Source organism: Pipistrellus kuhlii, unplaced genomic scaffold (assembly GCF_014108245.1).
Source record: "Pipistrellus kuhlii isolate mPipKuh1 unplaced genomic scaffold, mPipKuh1.p scaffold_m20_p_3, whole genome shotgun sequence".
Taxonomy (NCBI): Eukaryota; Metazoa; Chordata; class Mammalia; order Chiroptera; family Vespertilionidae; genus Pipistrellus; species Pipistrellus kuhlii.
Window position 1 is genome coordinate 99,471,046 of NW_023425529.1, and position 16,440 is coordinate 99,487,485.

Below are 16,440 nucleotides of genomic sequence, written 5' to 3' on the forward strand. Positions count from 1 at the left end.
AGATAGAGCAAGTTTTGCCAAATGGCTTCCATTATCTGCTGAAGATTAGTGGGAAGATGGTGGAATTTTGAGCTTGATAAAATGGGCTGGAGGATGGGTTAGTCTATTCCAAAAGGCCTTTATTCACATGTCCTGAGTCTTAGCCAAGTAAGTAAAGTCTTAAGGCTTGTTGGACAATGCTATCCTATGGAGTTCAATGATGTGCAGTGAAATGAGAAAAAACAGTGCAATGAGTATTTTTAAAATTATATTCTATGATTGTGTTTTTCATACTTTATTTGTATTAAAATTGTTATGATTTTACCCTGTTTCCCCAAAAATAAGACAGTGTCTTATATTAATTTTTGCTCCCAATGATGCACTAGGTCTTATTTTCAGGGGGTGTCTTATTTTTCCATGAAAAAGAATATGGTACACATTTATTGTTAAATGAAAATAAAGGAAATTTATTACCTGTATACGGTACGGTAGTATGGTAGTTGTCAACACAACCCAGACAAACTGAATCCTACAGTATCAAGAATTTACTCATTTATTCAATGACAATCATGTCATCATCTTCTGGAACATCATCATAACAATCTAATTCCTGAATTTCCTGGTTAATTTCTTGTGACTCCATTTCTTTCAGAATCAGTGGACCAAATCTCTCATGTTTAGCATAGGGGGGCCTTATTTTCGGGGGATGCCTTATATTTCACTCAGAAGGAAACCTGTAAGTAGGTCTTATTTTCAGAGGATGTCTTATTTTCGGGGAAACATGGTAGTTAATGGTTACAACATAATGATATTGGGAGATAGTACTTTTCTTTCATTATTTTTCATGTTCGTATCTAATGTTGGCAATCCTTTATTGCTTCCTCTAAAGTTCTGTGTTGTTTGTAATTTTTAATATTAATGGTTAGTGAAAACTAAAAGTGGAGAACTGTTCATTTAGTAGACTACAAACTGACATTTTGGGGTATGTCCACCCCTGTGGCATTATTTCAAGGCCTAGAAATTTTTGTTTCTCTAAAAGAAAAGTTCTCTTTCCCTTTAGGAATTTGCTTAAGAGATACCAGGAAGTAAACAATTGATCCATAATAATAATTATTATTTTTTTTCTTTTCTTCTTCTTAACCCTTCTGACTATACCTGTGAATTTTCAAATACAATAGATGTTTCTAGTCTATTTCCCTTTCTTCTCCTCCTCCTCCCAATCAGTTGCTTTTCATATGGTTTTGTCTTTTTTTGTTTCATTTTGCTGTTTTAAATAGCAAAGGGTAGCATTATGTTTGCTAATGATAAGGAAGTAATAGTCCCAGTAGATAGTTTTGAATATTTGCATTTCGGAATTTCTTTTTAAAACATTTCTAACATCTTTGTTTTCTTTCAGAACCACTTAATAAAAATTAGCTACCTAATTCCAATATTCTTGGTGAACTCCCTTAATTAAAAACATAAATATGTATGTCTATCTTGGTAAGGTACATGCTTTTCAAAGTGATGCCATTATTATTATTTTTTTAATTTAAAATAAATCTTTATTGTTCTTATTATTACAAATGTTCCTCATTTTTCCCCCCTCCATTGCTTCCAGGTTCCCACCTCACCCTCTGCCCTTTCCCCATCCCCCATTGTCCTCATCCATAGGTGCACAGTTTATGTTCAGTCTCTTCCCGCACCCCCCCACTCTCCTTTTCCCCGAGAATCGTCAGTTCACTCCCCTTTCATACCTCTGATTCTATTATATTCACCAGTTAATATTGTTCATCAGATTTTTTAATTCCCTTGGTTTTTAGATTCACTTGTTGATAGTTCCTTATTTGTTGTTCATAGTTTTTATCTTCATCTTATTTCTCTTCCTAAAGAACCTTCTTCAGCAATTCATATAATTCTGGTTTGGCGGTGATGAACTCCTTTAGCATTTTTTTTTATTTGTGAAGCTCTTTATCTGGCCTTCGATTCTGAGTGATAGCTTTGTTGGGTAGAGTATTTTTGGCTGTACGTTCTTGCTATTCATCACCTTGAATATTTCTTGCCATTCCCATCTGGCCTGCATGGTTTCTGTTGAGAAATCAGCTGACAATCATATGGGTTTTCCTTTATAGGTAAGTACCTGCTTTTCTCTTGCTGCTTTCAATATTCTCTCTTTGTCTTTTGCTCTTGGAATTTTAATTATGATGTGTCTTGGTGTGGTCCTCTTTGGATTCCTTTTGTTTGGGGTTCTGTGCACTTCCTGGACTTGTAAGTCTAATTCTTTCCCCAGGTGGGGGAAGTTTTCTGTCACTATTTCTTTCAGTGTGTTTTTGATATCTTGCTCTCTCTCTTCTTCTGGGGTCCCCATAATTCTGATGTTGGTTCACTTGAAGTTGTCCCAGAGGTTTTTGCATTGTCTTCAACTTTCTGGATTCTCTTGTCTTCTTGCTTCTACGGAGGAATGTCCTTTGTCTCTTTGTGTTCCAAATCTTTGATTTGATTCTTGCGTTCTTCCATTCTGTTTTAGAATGTCCAGTCAGTCAACTTTCCTGTAGTTCTGGATAATGTCCATTTTGTATTTAGTTGTATTTTTTTGAAATTGTTTTGTGAGGCTGCAGTTAGGCCTTTACCTATGCTGCCATTTTGGTTTCTCCGTGATGCCATTATTTTGTTTGTGTGGCTATAATTTAATTCAAATGATGGTGGTTTAATAATTTTTAGGATGTCTGCTCACTTGAAAAGAAGTGAAAATTAGCCGTGCCATAGTTTCTCACAAAGGAATGTTTTTTTAGGATTGGTCAACTCCTAGAAATTTAAGGAATGTATAACAAAAAATTTTCAGAGAGTCCTAATTTATATGTTGCCAAGAGTCCCTTCTCTCTGAGTTCTTGAAACATAGTTGTACATATGAGTGACCCAAGGACTTAGTTTAGACTAGGGGTGTTGAACTCAATCAGAGAAGGGGCCAAAATCTAAAATCCAGCCTAAATCGTGGGCCGAATGGTTTACTGAACAGTCATAAACTGTCATTGTGATGGAAACGCAGTGGAGTGCAGTGATGACAGCGCGGTGCGGGCCACATTGCAAGGCCTGGCGGGACGGATTTGGCCCGTGGGCCTTGTGTTTGACACATGTGGTTTAGACCAAGCTTTACTTTTAGGTCTCTTTCAGCCTTTTGAAATCACTGTTAACTGGGGAAGACTGAAACCAGATTTGTTCTTTTCCTGATTTATATGAATTGGGCCATAACCAAGTTAACTTCTGTGATAGATGACAAAATCAGAACACATCCCTTGAGGAAGGTGCTTCTGAGCACTGGCAGCAGCTGCAGTTCCTGCGAGTGGTGCAGCCCTTGGCTCGGAGCAGTCAGAGCAGCCTGTGCTTGGACCCCGGCCAGGCTCCCACGCCTGGCTCAGTGAGGGGCAGTAAGCGTGGTGCTGCCCGGGGCTGGGGGGATGTCTCAGTAGATGTGCCGTGAGGAGCTGGATGAGCTACATTACCAGGACACAGATTCTGACGTGCCAGAGCAGAGGGTAGCAAGTGCAAGATCAAATGGACCCAGGAGGAAGATGAGCAGTTGAGGACCCTGGTGAGGCAGTTTGGACAGCACGACTGGAAGTTCCTGGCCAGCCACTTTCCTAATCGCACTGATTAGCAATGCCAGTACCAGGGGCTGAGGGTCTTGAATCCAGATCTCGTCAAGGAGTCGTGGACCAAAGAGGAAGATGAAAAGGTCAAGAGCTGGTTAAGAAGTAGGGCACTAAGCCGGGACCGGTTTAGCTCAATGGATAGAGCGTCAGCTTGGGGACTGAAGGGACCCGGGTTCGATTCCAGTCAAGGGCATGTACCTTGGTTGCGGGCATATCCCCAGTAGGGGGTGTGCAAGAGGCAACTGGTCGATGACTCTCTCTCATTGATGTTTCTAACTCTCTATCACTCTCCCTTCCTCTCTGTACAAAATCAATAAAATATATTAAAAAAAAAAAAAAAGAAGAAGTAGGGCACTAAGCAGTGGACACTGCTGTTTTGATTACAGTGGCTTAATAATATCATTTTATATCCGGTATTGTGATCCCTGCACCTTTGTTCTTTTTTCTCAAGATGGCTGTAGCTATTCGGCATCTTTTATTGTTCCATATACATTTTGGGGGTATTGGTTCTAGCTCTCTGAAATATTCCATTAATATTTTAATAGGGATTGCATAGAATCTGTAGATTGCTTTGGGTATTATGGATATTTTAATAATGTTAATTCTTCTAATCCATGATCATGGTATGAGTGTCCATTTATTTATATCCTCCTCTATTTATTTTCCAATGTCTTATAGTTTTCCAAGTACAGGTTTTTTACCTCCTTGGTAAAGTTTATTCCTAGTATCTTGTTTTGTTGTTGTTACAATGGTAAATGGAATTTGTTTTTTGTGTTTTTTTTTTTCCTCTTTCTGAAAGGCCATTCTTGGTGTATAAAAATACCATCAATTTCTGGGTGTTGATTTTATATCCTGCTACCTTGAGGAATTCATTTATTAAGTCTAGTAGTTTCCTGATGGAGTCTTTAGCGTTTTCTCTGTACAATATCATGTCATCTGTGAATAATGACAGTATTACTTCCTCCTTTCCAATTTGTATGCCTTTTATCTCTTCTTATTGTCTGATTTCTGTGGTTAGGATTGCCAGCACTATGTTGAATAAATGGTGAAAGCGGACATCCTTGTCTTGTTCCTATTCTTTAAGGAAATGCTTCTAGTTTTTGCCCATTGAATCTGATGTTCGCTGTAGGTATGTCATATATGACCTTTATTATGTTGAGGACTGATCCCTCTATTCCCATTTCACTGATTTTTAAAAAAATATATTTTATTGATTTTTCACAGAGAGGAAAGGAGAGGGATAGAGAGTTAGAAACATCAATGAGAGAGAAACATCATAATGAATATATGAGTAAATATTAGGAAAGATACATTTTCCTCTTTATTTAAAATTATTCAAATTTTTTAATAGACAGAGTTGGTATACAATATTATATTGGTTTCACATGTATAATATAGTGATTTGACATTTATATACCTTAAAATGTTCTTGCACACTAAGTCTAGTTAGTAACCATCAGTCACCATGTGAAATTATCACAATATTATTGACTATTTTCTCTTTCACCTTTTCATCCATCTTCTATCCCCAACCCTCTGGTAATCATCAGTTTAATCACTCTTTCAACGACTCTGGTGTTTTGTTTTGTTTTCATTTATTTTGTTTTATTAGATTCCACATGTAAGTGAAACCATTTGTTTTTCTCAGTCTGACTTATTTCACTCAGCATCATAGTCTCTAGGTTCATCCATCTTGTCACAAATGGAAAGATTTCATTAGTTTTTTATTTCATTATCTTTTTGAATTAGTGTCTTCATTTTTTTTTTTTCAGGTAAATACCCAGAAGTAGATTTGCTGTGTGGTATGTTAGATCTATTTTTAGTTTCTGAGGCATCTCTATACAATTTTTTCTAGTGGCTCTAGCAATTTGTAACAGTGCATAAGGGTTTCCTTTTCTCCACATTCTTGTCAGCACATGTTATTTTTACTTTTTGATAATTGCCATGCTGACTGCTGTCAGGTGGTTTTGATTTTCAGTTCTCTGATGATTAGTGTTGTTGAGCATCTTTTCATGTGTCTGTTGGCCATCTGTATGCCTTCTTTGGAGAAATGTCTCATGTGGTCTGCCCATTTATTGGTCAAATTGTTAGATTTGTATTATTTGAGAGGATTTCTTTTGAAGTGTGACACTTCAGTAAAGAGACATTGGCTCATTAAAATTATGCCTTTTAGATTTGGATAGTAACCCTTTGTTGGATATATCATATGCCAATATTTTCATCCATTCAGTAGGTTGTCTTTTGTTTTATTGATGGTTTCCTTTGCTATGCTGAATGGAGCTCTTTAGTTTGGTGAAGTCTATTTGTGTAAGCTGTTGCTGTGATACACATTGCTTTTGTTTCTCTTGGTGTAGGGGATATATCAAAAAAGATATTACGGCCTGTCTGGTGTGGCTTAGTGGTTGAGCATCGACCTATGAACCAGGAAGCCATGGTTCCATTCCTGGTCAGGGCACATATCTGGGTTGCAGGCTTAATCAGCAGTGTGGGGCGTACAGGAGGCAGCTAATCAATGGTTCTTTCTTATTGATGTTTCTATCTTTCCCTCTCCCTTCCTCTCTGAAATCAATAAAAATATATTTAAAAAAAAGATATTTCCAAGAATGATGTCAAATAGTTTAATACCTATGTATTCTTCTGTTAGTTTCATGATTTTAGGTTTTACATTTAAGTCTTTAATCCATAAAAATGCTTCACATTATTATGTTAAAATTACAGCATTTTATTGTGGGCTTTGTGATATATATGGTAACTATACAATGAAGGGTGTGTCAGATAAATACATTTATATGCTGTTGTAAAATATTAATTCTAAATGGACTGTGAAAAGTTACACATATATAGTAATCCCTACAGCAACCCTATAGAGATTTGCAAAAGGCAAATAAATTTAAAAATTATTCTAAAGGATATCAGGAAAGGAAGAACAAAAGAACAGAAAAGCCAAAAGAAACTACAGGAAATAAAAAGTAAAATGGTGTACCTTTATTTAACTACAATACTAGAGGCCCCTTGCAGGAAGAGTCCTTCAATAGGGCTTCCTGCTGCAGTCTCTGCTGCTCCGCCTGCTTCCCTTCCTCCTCTGCAGCCCCTCTTCTTGCTTCTCCGCAGCTTTGCTCCCTTCTGCGGCACTGGCTTCTTTCTATATTGTCTTCGCTCTGGCCTGGATATGCAAATTAACCATCATCATGGTTGGGTTAATTTGCATACTCACCCTTATTGGGTGGTGGGCGTGGCTTGTGGGTGTAGCAATTTGCATGTTTCTCTTTTAGTAGAGAGGATATCTAACTAACAGGTAGAGATTATTAGAATGGATAAAAACAAACAAATGAGATCAATATTTGCTGTCTGTAAGGGACAAATATAAAGGCACAGTAAGGTAAAGCAGGAAGTATAAGAAGACCAGATTGTCTATGCTAATACCAAATAAGGTAGTCTTCAACAAAAACTATCACTTGAGGTATAGTGGCATTTTATACTGATGAAAATATTAACTTATCAGAATCTATAACATTCACAAATAGTATGTGACTATAACAAAATTTCAAAGTATTTCAAAGAATAATTCATAAAATTAAAGAAACAAAAATCTATGAGCAGTGTTGAAAATTAAACAATTGATACAATAGTTAGCAAAAAAAATATAAGATATAGAACATTTGAACACTATTGCCTACCTTGATCTAACATATTTTTTTGGAACATTATGCACTATCATTGTAACAGAATGCATATTATTTTCAAAGATACATGGTACATTCACTTAGATAAACTGCATGCTGGGGGATATAATGCATTTTAATACATTTAAGATATTTGAATTCTCAAGGAAAGTGTTCCCTGACTACAATAAAATTAAATTAGAAATCAATTAGAATTAGGTATAAAGGAAAACCTCAAATATTTAGAAATTTTAAAATACTCTTCTAAATAATCCATGGGTAAAAGAAAATCATGAGAAAAATTAGAAAATATTTCAAATGAAAGATTATGATAATACTAGAGGCCTGGTGCGTGAAATTTGTACGTGGGGTGCGGTCCCTCAGTCCAGCCTGCCCCCTCTCACAGTCTGGGCTGTCCTTCTGACAGCTTAGGGGAGCAGGGAGTGGGTCTAAACCGCAGTTTGACTTCCCTCTGTGGGAGGTGACCAGCGGGCTGATCGGGATGGCATGGGCAGCTAGTGGCTGGCCCCACCCCCAGTTGCTCCATGGCCACTGGTGGCCTCCCTCTGCAGAAGGAAACCCCAGCAGGCCTCTCTGGGGATGGTGCTGGAGGCCCTGCCCCAAATCACCCCACTGCTGCTGACGCCTGTGGCCTGCCTCTGAGGGAGGCAACCAGGTGGGTGATCAGGGGATGGCACCAGCCCCCATCACCTCACCACTGCTGGTTTCCACTGCCCTCCTCCCCCCCATTGCCATCCCTTCTCTCTCTCTGCCCACTGGCATGTGCCTTGGCTGGCTGGGCGACACCTGCTCACTGGCTCCACCCCCCACTGACTGGTTATTCTGCCATTCGGTGGATTTGCATATTACACTTTTATTATATAGGATTACTTTACTTGGAGGGATATTTATTCACCAAAATGAGCTCTAGAAGGAGTGTTTTTCAAGATGTGCTCCTACATTTTAATAGGCAACCCAGATGAGTGTTATGCATTGTATTATTTGAGAGGATCTCTTTTGAAGTGTGACATTTCAGTAAAGAGACATTGGCTCATTAAAATTATGCCTCTGGCATGACCACATTCAGTATCCGATTTTTATTTTTAAAAATTGAGCACTCAGTAGCTCTCTATCAATATATATATAGGCTCATAATGTTTTCACATCTTGAAAGTCCCCATACTCACAGAACATTGAATGACTTCGATAAGTGTTTTTAAGGGATCATGCCGGAAAGCTAATTTAGGTGTTAGGAATGTGTAGTAGATATATAATATCCTAGATTAAGAGAAAATATGGCACATTAGCCTTACACAGTGGTGGCTGAAGGCAGAAAAACAAACGTTGCAGCAAAGAAAGAGCACTAAGTCTGTTTTCTATCCCAATTGTTTGGCTATTGCTGAACCAAGCAAGCTCCCTTACACTGTTTTTTCCTCGATACCTTCTCCCAATTATTAGAATCATCCATTCAACGAAGTTGCCCAAACTGGAAAACCTGGGCTAATACCATTTGCTTTCATCCCTGTGTAATCAGCCAAATAGTTCAGTCAGATTTCCTCATAAATATGTCTCTGATCAAATGCCTCTGTCTAGTCCTCGTTCCCAACATCAGTCTCTCTTTTCCTTGGGCTCCAAAACACTGCAGTTTCTAAATTATCCTTCCCACAGCCACCGGAATGGTTCACTTAAAATGAAAGCAAGACCAAGATGCTCCCATGCTTGACATTCTTCACTTTTCCTCCTTCTGTGGAATAAAATCTAAGCTCCCTGCTATGGTATTTAGTGATCTGTCCTCTGCCTACTTCTCAGTCCACCGAGGACCCAGGTCTGACTGCCGCCACGAGTGGCTGGGACCCAGGCCTGACTCTGCAGCACTGAGTCCCACGGACCCAGGCCTGACTGCTGTCACTGGCAGCCAGGACCCGGGCCTGACTTCCACCCCAGGCCCCCTGCCTGTGTTTGCTTTGGTGCTGCCAGAGCCGGCTCGGTGATGTGGCATCTTGGGCAGGCCCCCCTGTCTCTGTCTTGCCTCCGCTCCAGGCCTCACCTGTGTGGGCAGCCTCCTCTTGACAGGTTGAGACTGTTATGGTGTCCTGGCCTAATTTGCATATTATATCTTTATATTATAGAGATAATATTTCAAACTTTGTGAGTTTCAGCTAAAGCAAAGCCCTATAATTTTAAGTGTTTGTATTAGAAAAGACAAAGGGTCTAAAAAGGATCCATCTTAAGGTATAAAAAGAAAAGTAAAGAAAATCCAAGATTAAATAGAAAGGGGGAAGGAAAGCAGGTGAGGAGAGAGAATGAATACATTTTACCAACATCATGAATGAAGGATTATCACTATAGATTCATTCTCTAAACATTGTAATATGAAAAGATTGAGTTTATCCCAATAAATTCAATAACTTTGAAATTACAAATTCTTAAACATAATTTACCAAAATCAATACTAAATGAAGCAGAAAATATGAATAGTAATATATATTATAGATATTGAATTTACCAAAGATAAAACACCAAGCCGACATGTTAAATATTTAAAGAAGTAATATCAATCTTAAATAAATTCTTAGGAAAAAAATGGAGGACAAATAAGAGGGTACAGTTTTCTATTTCATGAGGCCAGTGTTACTCTAATCCTGATAAAGACATTATTAAAAAAAAAAAATTACAACAAGAATCCCTGATGAACTGAGACATAAAAATTCTTAACATAATTTTTAAAAAAAGACATTTTTATTGATTTCAGAGAGGAAGGGAGAGGGAGAGAGAGAGAGAATCATCAATGATGAGAGGGAATCATTGATTGGCTACTTCCTGCATGTCCCCTACTGGGCATGTGCCCTTGACCATAATCAAACCCAGGACCCTTCAATAAGTAAGCATTCACTTATATTGCATGTTTAGAATTTTTTCATGTTTTACCTACATACTACTAAAATGAGTAGCAAAAACTTTGTTCCATGTTTTAGATCCTTATAAGTGAAACTACCATATAAAATGTGTGAAAATTTTCAAAGCCCTTCATATACATTGTTAAATTGTGGGCATTTCCATCCCTCTCTTCCTAGAATAGTCCCCGAGACACCACCACAGAAACCTCAGAGCTCCTAAAGCCACTGGTCTATAATATTTTAGTTACTCATTGGTTCTATATCACTAGCTAGATATTACTGGCTATTGCCATTCTGAGACTGAGAGAGATTAAATGAGTTATTGATGGCCTCCGCTAATAATTAGCAAAGCTACCACTTGACATTACATGTATCAAGGCAGTATTAACCACAAAACAGGTTTATTAACAATGTTTATTAAATGAACACATGGAAAAATGAAGGTATCAAAGGCTTAGATCTATTTAGATTTATATTTCCTATGTATTTCCCTTAAGAACTATGAAACATTTAGATTAGTTTTTTTCTGGTACTAGCCTGAATGTTCTCATTTATGTATTGGTTTATTTATTCTGTCCATACCTATCACTTCTGATTTTCCTTTGGCTCAGAGCACCAAGTTACATATAAAGCCCATGCTTACAAGATGCTAACTGATCTATTATTGGAAATGTGGCACAAATCACAGTGACATGAATATTCTGATTACTCTTTGCCTTCTGGGCTTTTAGTGTGAATTTTAAGAGGATTTACTTTATATAATGTGTGATTCTCCTCTGAGGGAAGAGTCGCCTGAGGATTTCCATAGGAGGTTGGATATATACGGTGGTTCCGCATCCATGGGGGATACAGTCCAAGACTTCCAATGGATGCCTGAAACCACAAATAGTACCAAACCCAATATCTACTATGTTTTCTCTATACATACATATGATAAAGTTTAATTTTTAAATTAGGCACAGTAAGAGATTAACAACAATAATTAATAATAAAATAGAAAAATTATAACAATATCTATAATAATAAAAGAGTAATATGCTAATATGCTAATTATACCGGATGACCTTCTGAATGAAGCTGGGGCTGTGAGGAAATCCTGAGTCCTGGGTGCCTGCTGGCCACTGGAGGGAAGCCCAGGTCCCGGGTGCCAGCAGCTGGGGAAGAATAACCTATTCGTATTTTTAAAAATATATATTTTATTGAGTTTTTACAGAGAGGAAGAGAGAGGGATAGAAAGCTAGAAACATCGATGAGAGAGAAACATCGATCAGCTGCCTCTTACACATCCCCTCCTGGGGATGTGCCCGCAACCAAGGTACATGCCCTTGACTGGAATCGAACCTGAGACCTTTCAGTCCACAGGCCGAGTCAAACGGGTTTCGGCAAGGATGACCTATTCTTGCATGAATTTCATACATTGGGCCTCTAGTACTATAATAATAAATAACCTGAATATGGTGTCTCTCACCCCCACCCCTCATCATAATCTAGGGGTGTCGAACTCAATCAGAGAAGGGGCCAAAATCTAAAATCCAGCCTAAATCGCGGGCCGAATGGTTTACTGAACAGTCATAAACTGTCATTGTGATGGAAACGCAGTGGAGTGCAGTGATGACAGCGCGGTGCGGGCCACATTGCAAGGCCTGGCGGGACGGATTTGGCCCGCGGGCCTTGTGTTTGACACATGTGTCATAAACAGGGACAACCAACAGAGTGGTTTAGTAATTAATGGACAGGTAGCATGTGCATCATGATACATGTGGCAAAGGAATGATTCAGGATATTCCAGATGGGGCCAGAGTGGATGGTGTGATATATTATCATCCTACTCAGAACAGTGCACAAATTAAAACTTATGAATTGATTAATTCTGAAATCTTCCACTTAATATTTTTGGACCACTGTTGACTGCAGGTAATTGAAACTGCAGAAAGTGAAACTACAGATGAGGTGTGACTGTTTACTCTCCCTGTGTCTGGAAATCCTGCACTCTGCAATGGGCCTGGGGCAAGGAGTTGGTTTGCCATCATCACAGACATTGTACTTTGCAGCAATATTAATAGGTGCCCTGGGTTGCTTTGATTCCAGGGGTTATGAAGCTGCTGGCTTGCGGAACATGGCCTGAGATTAAATAGGGAGGGAACAGTTCCTTTACAAACAAACCCAGGAGGAAAATGAGACTAATTGTTCCTTATTTGTTACCATTCCCTGCTTAGAGAGCGAATCAAGCATTGCTGTGAGCAGCTGCGTACTTTGGTGCCGAGTATAAAGGGGAGAAAGAATGATGCAGCTTCGATTCTCGAGGCCACAGTTGATTATGTGAAGTATATCCTAAAGAAAATTCCTCCAGCTGCTATGGGCCAGGTATTCAACTCCCAAGCTCTTGAATGTTATCCTTATAGACAATGCTTTAATGCTATACTTTTATTTTTTCTATTTTTTATCATTGGAAATGTATGTGTGTTTGTATATATGAAAAAACATCTCTAAATAGATTTCTACTTCTATATTTTAGATTACAGAAGTACTTCAGAGCAATAGGAGATTTTGTAAGAAACAACAAATGTTCATCCAGCCGTCCTTCCCAGGCACAATCACAGCACAAAGGTATGATAAGGGCCCTTGTTAATTTTCTTCTGATGGTAATTCTAGAAGTGTAGACAGGTACTGAATCCATCATAGTGAACAATCAGGCCTTTATTAAGAATCAGTGAACTTTTCCTATTGCTGATATGTATCATTTAATTACAGTGATAAGATATATAATATTCTCATATTCAAGATTTTGTTATCATTTGCCTCAATCTCCTATTATTATTTCTGAGGATTTTAAAATGTAGCTTTACCAGTAGTGATGGTTGTGACTGTGGCAATCTAGTAGGGATATGATAGATTCTAGCATTCATTCCTTTGTAATAGGAAGTCATGGAGCAGTTCAGCCCTATTTCAGCTGGGACTCCTTAAAGAAATTGCTAGTACACAATGTAACCTGCCAAAGGGATACTTGCTATTTAAATTAGTTAGGATAGGTAAATGAAGAAAAACTATAGCAGAAAAGCAGGTCATTCTTTCACATCCTGAAGAATCATCCTGAGTCCTTTTCAACAATTTGTTTTTATATTTAAATAATCTATAGTTTAAACTCTGGCTATGGTTTTTATAACTTGAACTAGAGGCCTGGTGCATAAAATTTGTGCACAGGAGAAGAAGGGTCCCCTCAGCTCAGCCTGCATCCTCTCCAATCTGGGACCCCCCAGGACTGGGCCTAAACTGGCAGTTGGACATCCCCCTCTAAATCCTGGACTGATGGCTCCTAACTGCCCCCCTGCCAGCCTAGTCGCCCCTGCAGCCTGTTCAGTCGTTCATACAGTTGTTTTGGTTGCAAAGGTCATTTAAGCTTTTGTATACACTGAGTGGACAGATTATTATGATCTCTTAATGCATAATAATCTGGCCACTCAGTGTATATCCTATATAATAAAAGACTAATTTGCAAATTGTTTCCTGGACCAAGAGACAGGCCAGCCAACCGTCCATATCCCCTTCACCCTGGCCAGGCTGGCAGGACCCTACCCATGCATGAATTCATGCACCGGGCCTCTAATATATATAATTAGACACACACACACACACACACACACACACTGAGTGGCCAGATTATTATGCGTTCAGAGATCATAATAATCTGGCCACTCAGTGTATATAGATGATAGAAAACAATTAAACTCAGCAATGTTCTTATTATCTTCCTTGGGAAATGTGTAAAAATTTTTTTCTATCTCCTTTTAAGGGAAAACAGTGTATTGGCAAGCAAACATTCACCTATGAGAGGAATCAGTTTCCTGACTAATAAGTGCTTGAATGTGTGCTCTGTTCCTGCCTCAGGGGGCTCCTTGGATGGCACTGTGAGAGGTCAGCTTCACTTGACCCCTGGATCATTGTAATATGCTTGAGCCTATTTGTATGTCCCATGCACTTCTCAGCTATAATGCAGTCATTGCTATAACCAGGAAATGGAGTGAGGCTGGGAGATTCCACCAGGAGTCATTCTGTTGTTGTCTGCTTAAAGTATATAAAATAGCCACAAGCCCCTAAATAATGTTATCCAAAAATGGGGCTCAAAAATGACCATTATTATCAGAAAACTCATCTTACTGATATGTTATAAACACACTGGTGACTTTATTATGTGAGTAGAATTTAAAGGAAAGGGAAGTATTAATATTAATTCCATACTAGATACTAAGCATTTAACACATTAATTTATTTACTTTCTTCATAGTCACCTTCTCAGGGAGTACAACTAAAACTGGATGCTACTTCACAGCATCACATCTAGTGTGGGGTTCTTTCTTCACCATATTTTCCTACTCAGCACTTAACATCTTTAGTATTCTTTACTTGCATACTTTGTTAAGTGCCCATCTTATCCCACTAGAATATCAACTCCATGAAGATAGGGATTTTTTTTTTTTTTTTTGCCTGTTTTGTTCATTACTGTATTTTTAAAAATATATTTTATTGATTTTTCACAGAGAGGAAGAGAGAGGGATAGAGAGTTAGAAACATCAATGAGAGAGAAACATCGATCAGCTGCCTCTTGCATATCCCCTACTGGGGATGTGCCCAGAACCACGGTACATGCCCTTGATTGGAATCGAACTCAGGACCTTTCAGTCCGTAGGCCGACACTCTATCCACTAAGCCAAACTGGTCCCTGCTCATTGCTCTATTTCTAATACCTAGAGCAATGAGCGACTGATATTAGGTGCTCAAGAAACATATATCAGCCGAAACCGGTTTGGCTCAGTGGTAGAGCGTTGGTCTGCGGACTGAAAGGTCCCGGGTGCAATTCTGGTCAAGGGCATGTACCTTTGTTGTGGCACATCCCCAATAGAGGGTGTGCGAGAGGCAGCTGATCGATGATTCTCTCTCATCGATGTTCCTAACTCTCTATCCCTCTCTCTTCCTCTCTGTAAAAAATCAATAAAATAAAATAAAAAAGAAACATATATCATATGCATACTCACTGTGAAACAAACATTTACTTACCATGAGGCATTTTTGTTGTGTTATTTAGTCTAGGCATGCTCATGGACTTATTTATAGAAATAAGAAGATTGGGGGGAAACCAGAGCCAGAGTTAAAGAACACAGCTACCAGCTTGTGACTTAGTATTTCTGCAGGTTACTCTTCATTGAGAAACCAGTCCTTACTGTTGAGCTTCTAACCTGCTTATCAGATGCTGGATGACAGACACCCCTACTGATCTCTTTGATGTCCTAATCTGAGGTCACCCTTCTGCTGACTTCCTCAAAGGGATTTTGCTCTCTCACTTCATAGCCTTCCCTATTCTGGGAGTGGCCTTCCCCATACTTTACCTAGTTAACTCCCAGTCATTCCTTAGTTCTAGTTCAAATGTCCCTGCTTCATAGATGGGGACACAAGAATGAACAAGATGCAGTTCTTTTTCTTATGGAGCTCACAATAGCAAAATGTAATTCCTCTAGTAACTGAAGTGCTATCACAGGGATACTGTGCATATTGTGGGGATATAGTGGAAGTCATGGGCACCAACAAGATTACTAGGAGTGGCATCTAAAGTCAAAAGAGAAAGGGGGCCAAAAATAGAAGATAGCCCTTTTTGTTCATATAATCAAGTCAGACTCAGAGACGTCAATTTAGACTTTACTCCTAACTTAGGAAGAGTGGAGGCGAATAGAAAAAGAGTAGCCATGAACCATGGGCAATCTACTGAAAGTAGCTGTCTGAATGTCACACTGAATGATGAATTCAGCCTGGATTAAATCATATAGAGGTCAGGCCACAGGCATATGCCTATCAATGTTATTTCTTATACATCCATTACTTCTGCATTTTCACTATTTATATTCTGCAGAAACTCTGAAATAATTTTTCTGAGGTAATGAATTTAGGCTTTTATGTGCCCCAGTATCTCTTGATATTGCTTCATCTTGACCAGTTGCTCTTGGGACAACACAGATACACTTGGACCATAGGCTGTGGCATATTTAAAATGGAGGAAAGCTTGAAGGTCATTGAGTCTAAACCCTTATTTTAATTTTATTTATAAACACTTTTTTTTTTAATTTGAAAAGCAATATTAGTCCTTTACTAGCCCAACAAAGATAATAACTATTTTTTTAAAATATTTCCTTCAAGTCTTTTTAATGTATTTTTTTACATTAGCAGTCATATTGGATGTTTAATTTTGTGTCCTGATTTTGCTACTTAACATCAAGCCATATATAG

At 38.4% G+C, this 16,440-nt stretch overlaps 1 protein-coding gene across 1 annotated transcript in view; it reads left to right on the plus strand.

The window, feature by feature from the left end:
* SOHLH2 (spermatogenesis and oogenesis specific basic helix-loop-helix 2) overlaps positions 1-16,440 on the plus strand; it is an 86,639-nt gene that overhangs the window by 58,080 nt on the left and 12,119 nt on the right. The window contains exons 7-9 of the mRNA XM_036457076.2: positions 12,384-12,531; positions 12,683-12,774; positions 13,958-14,079. Of these exons, the coding sequence (XP_036312969.2) occupies positions 12,384-12,531; positions 12,683-12,774; positions 13,958-14,079 (362 nt within the window). The remainder of the gene's footprint in view (positions 1-12,383; positions 12,532-12,682; positions 12,775-13,957; positions 14,080-16,440) is intronic.